The following is a 2,169-nucleotide window of genomic DNA, read 5'->3' as shown; positions in this document are numbered from 1 at the left end:
GCACCCACCTCCGTCTCTCCAGAGAACCCCAAGGCTCCCTTTACACCCTGACTCCCGTCACGTAAGCGAGCGCTTGCAAGGCCTCCAGTTACTTGTTCACATCATCCCCTAATCTAGAAAACCCAACTTGACCATCAGCCTTCCACAGCCTTCTCAATTCCAAGCCAATGTCCACCACTTCCGTGGTCATCTCACACGTTTCTCCACATGCTGGGCACTGCATTAGACCGGGACTCGGGAATAAATATTAATGTCAAACTGCCATCTCCTGTTCAGTCTTAATGGTCATGCTTGGTCCAGAGCATAAGACAGTCTAAAATGTTGCAGCCATATGACCTAAGTCAGTGACCCTAAAGTGACCATGTGAGGCAGTGAGTCACCTAAGCTAATGTTGGAGCCCAGCCAACCAGCAGCATCCACATGCCAAGCAGACTTTATCCTGCTTCACCAAATCCATCTTGGGAGAGGTTGCGTTATCATACTCATGGATCTGGGGACACAGGACCACCTGCCTTCCAGTTCCAATGGCGTGGACATTTCTGCCCTTGAATATATACAAACAGGACTAACTCCTTGGATGAAAGGCCTCCCACTGAAAGCTGTGTACAGCCAACATGGGAGATGATAGTGCAGGCAGGTGTATGTTCACTGAGAAACATACCACCCCAGGACTGAGACAAGGTTCTTGGTAAAATTCCCATTAAGATGGGGCAACACAGTTTTCAGTATGACAGCGAATGTCAGATAATTCCAGTGCACCTGCTGTGGTACCCTCCTGGCTCGGCCATTCGTACTGACTGTACTGATCATCTGCATTACACAAGGAGCCATTCAAATTAAAACTTCAAAATAAAACCACACAAAATCTCCACAGTAGGACTTGATTTACATGGGTCGTTTATGCAACCCTTCCTGTCCCACCTTCAAAAAATATAATCTTACCTCAAAATACATCCCAGGACTAAATGGGAAACAGGTAATATTTCTCTCTTCTTCTCCCCAGGCCTCCTGAAGAAAAGAATTTCTCACAAATGCTTTAACGTTCAGGCGTGGGTTCAGGTGGAGGGCAATATCCTTCGATTTTCCTGAGAGTAGATCGACATTAAAGCTTTGAAAGAAAAAAAAAAAACCAAGTAGAACAGTTTCTGCAGTTCTAACAATCAGAACCAAACTCTGAGTACAACTACCCCAAACCAAGAACATATGCGCAGAGCTACAGGAACTCCGGCGAGGGTGAAATTTTAAATTCTAAGTTAGCATTCCATTGATAGAAGTATGTTATTTGCAAAATTTAAAAAAAGATTTTAAATCGATGTTGAGGGTACAGATCTGGCTGGGGAGAAATTGAAGCGTTAGAAGTAAATTGAGTGATTTCCTCAGGCTGCCAGGAGTATGGGTCCTATGTCTGGTCCTTCCTGGAAGTGTGCCGCTTCCTAGCTCTAATTTCAAGCTTTCAGAAGTCGGCATCTGGAGAAGGTTCTTAAAACAGATGTTTTATAAGTCACGTGACAAGATGAGCCCTAACAGAAGTGATGTGATCTCACAGGGCTGCTCTGGAGCTTTGCAAGGCAAGGGTGGGCCCCGTGGACAAAGATACCACCCTCTGGTCTGACCACAAAAGCCTAGTTCAGAACATTAGAATTTAGTCCTGGTCCTGCCACCAACTATTCAGCAGTCTGACCTCCTCCTACTTTAACGTTCCTACCTTTCAAATGAGGATTAGGACACTAGCCCTACTTGTATGTCACAAGACTGTCACGGGACACAAGGCAAAAAGACACAACGTGGAGAGTGTTCATGCGCACACACTACTTCTGGCAATTCCGTGATACCCACCCTTTGGCGTTTGTGTTCACTTCTCCTTTGATGACGACAGTCCGTCCGGGACCCATGGAAGAGTTCAGCCTTGCGACAAATGGCAGCGTCTGAAAAGAAACCGCTGTCAGCACTGGGAAGCCTGCAGAATGGGATCGCATGGGACAACTGGCCAAATGCTGGGGCCGTTGACCTTGTAAACCTCACAGGGGATAGGCTGCATCTGCCTTGGTCCCAGAGGGGTCCCTGGCAGTGTAGCACTGTGTCTGACTCACAGCAAAACACGCAGTACATTTTGGACGATGGGATGAATGGGTGTGGAGTGGGGGGGACATCGTCTGCATGAGGGGCTCG

At 47.2% G+C, this 2,169-nt stretch overlaps 1 protein-coding gene and 1 long non-coding RNA gene across 2 annotated transcripts in view; both read right to left on the bottom strand.

The window, feature by feature from the left end:
• Nucleotides 1-936, bottom strand: part of LOC112470022 — a 6,321-nt gene extending 5,385 nt beyond the window's left edge. Inside the window, exon 1 of the long non-coding RNA XR_003042809.1 lies at nucleotides 9-936. This is a non-coding gene — a long non-coding RNA (uncharacterized LOC112470022). The remainder of the gene's footprint in view (nucleotides 1-8) is intronic.
• The window catches only part of LGALS8 (galectin 8), a 34,293-nt gene that overhangs the window by 9,683 nt on the left and 22,441 nt on the right, over nucleotides 1-2,169 (bottom strand). Inside the window, exons 7-8 of the mRNA XM_025039070.1 lie at nucleotides 1,837-1,925; nucleotides 943-1,108 (exon numbers count right to left, since the gene is read on the bottom strand). Coding sequence (XP_024894838.1) covers nucleotides 943-1,108; nucleotides 1,837-1,925 — 255 coding nt within the window. The remainder of the gene's footprint in view (nucleotides 1-942; nucleotides 1,109-1,836; nucleotides 1,926-2,169) is intronic.

The sequence above is a fragment of the Pteropus alecto genome, unplaced genomic scaffold (assembly GCF_000325575.1).
Source record: "Pteropus alecto unplaced genomic scaffold, ASM32557v1 scaffold189, whole genome shotgun sequence".
NCBI classification, from domain to species: Eukaryota; Metazoa; Chordata; class Mammalia; order Chiroptera; family Pteropodidae; genus Pteropus; species Pteropus alecto.
This window is presented reverse-complemented; position numbering and strand designations above follow the sequence as displayed.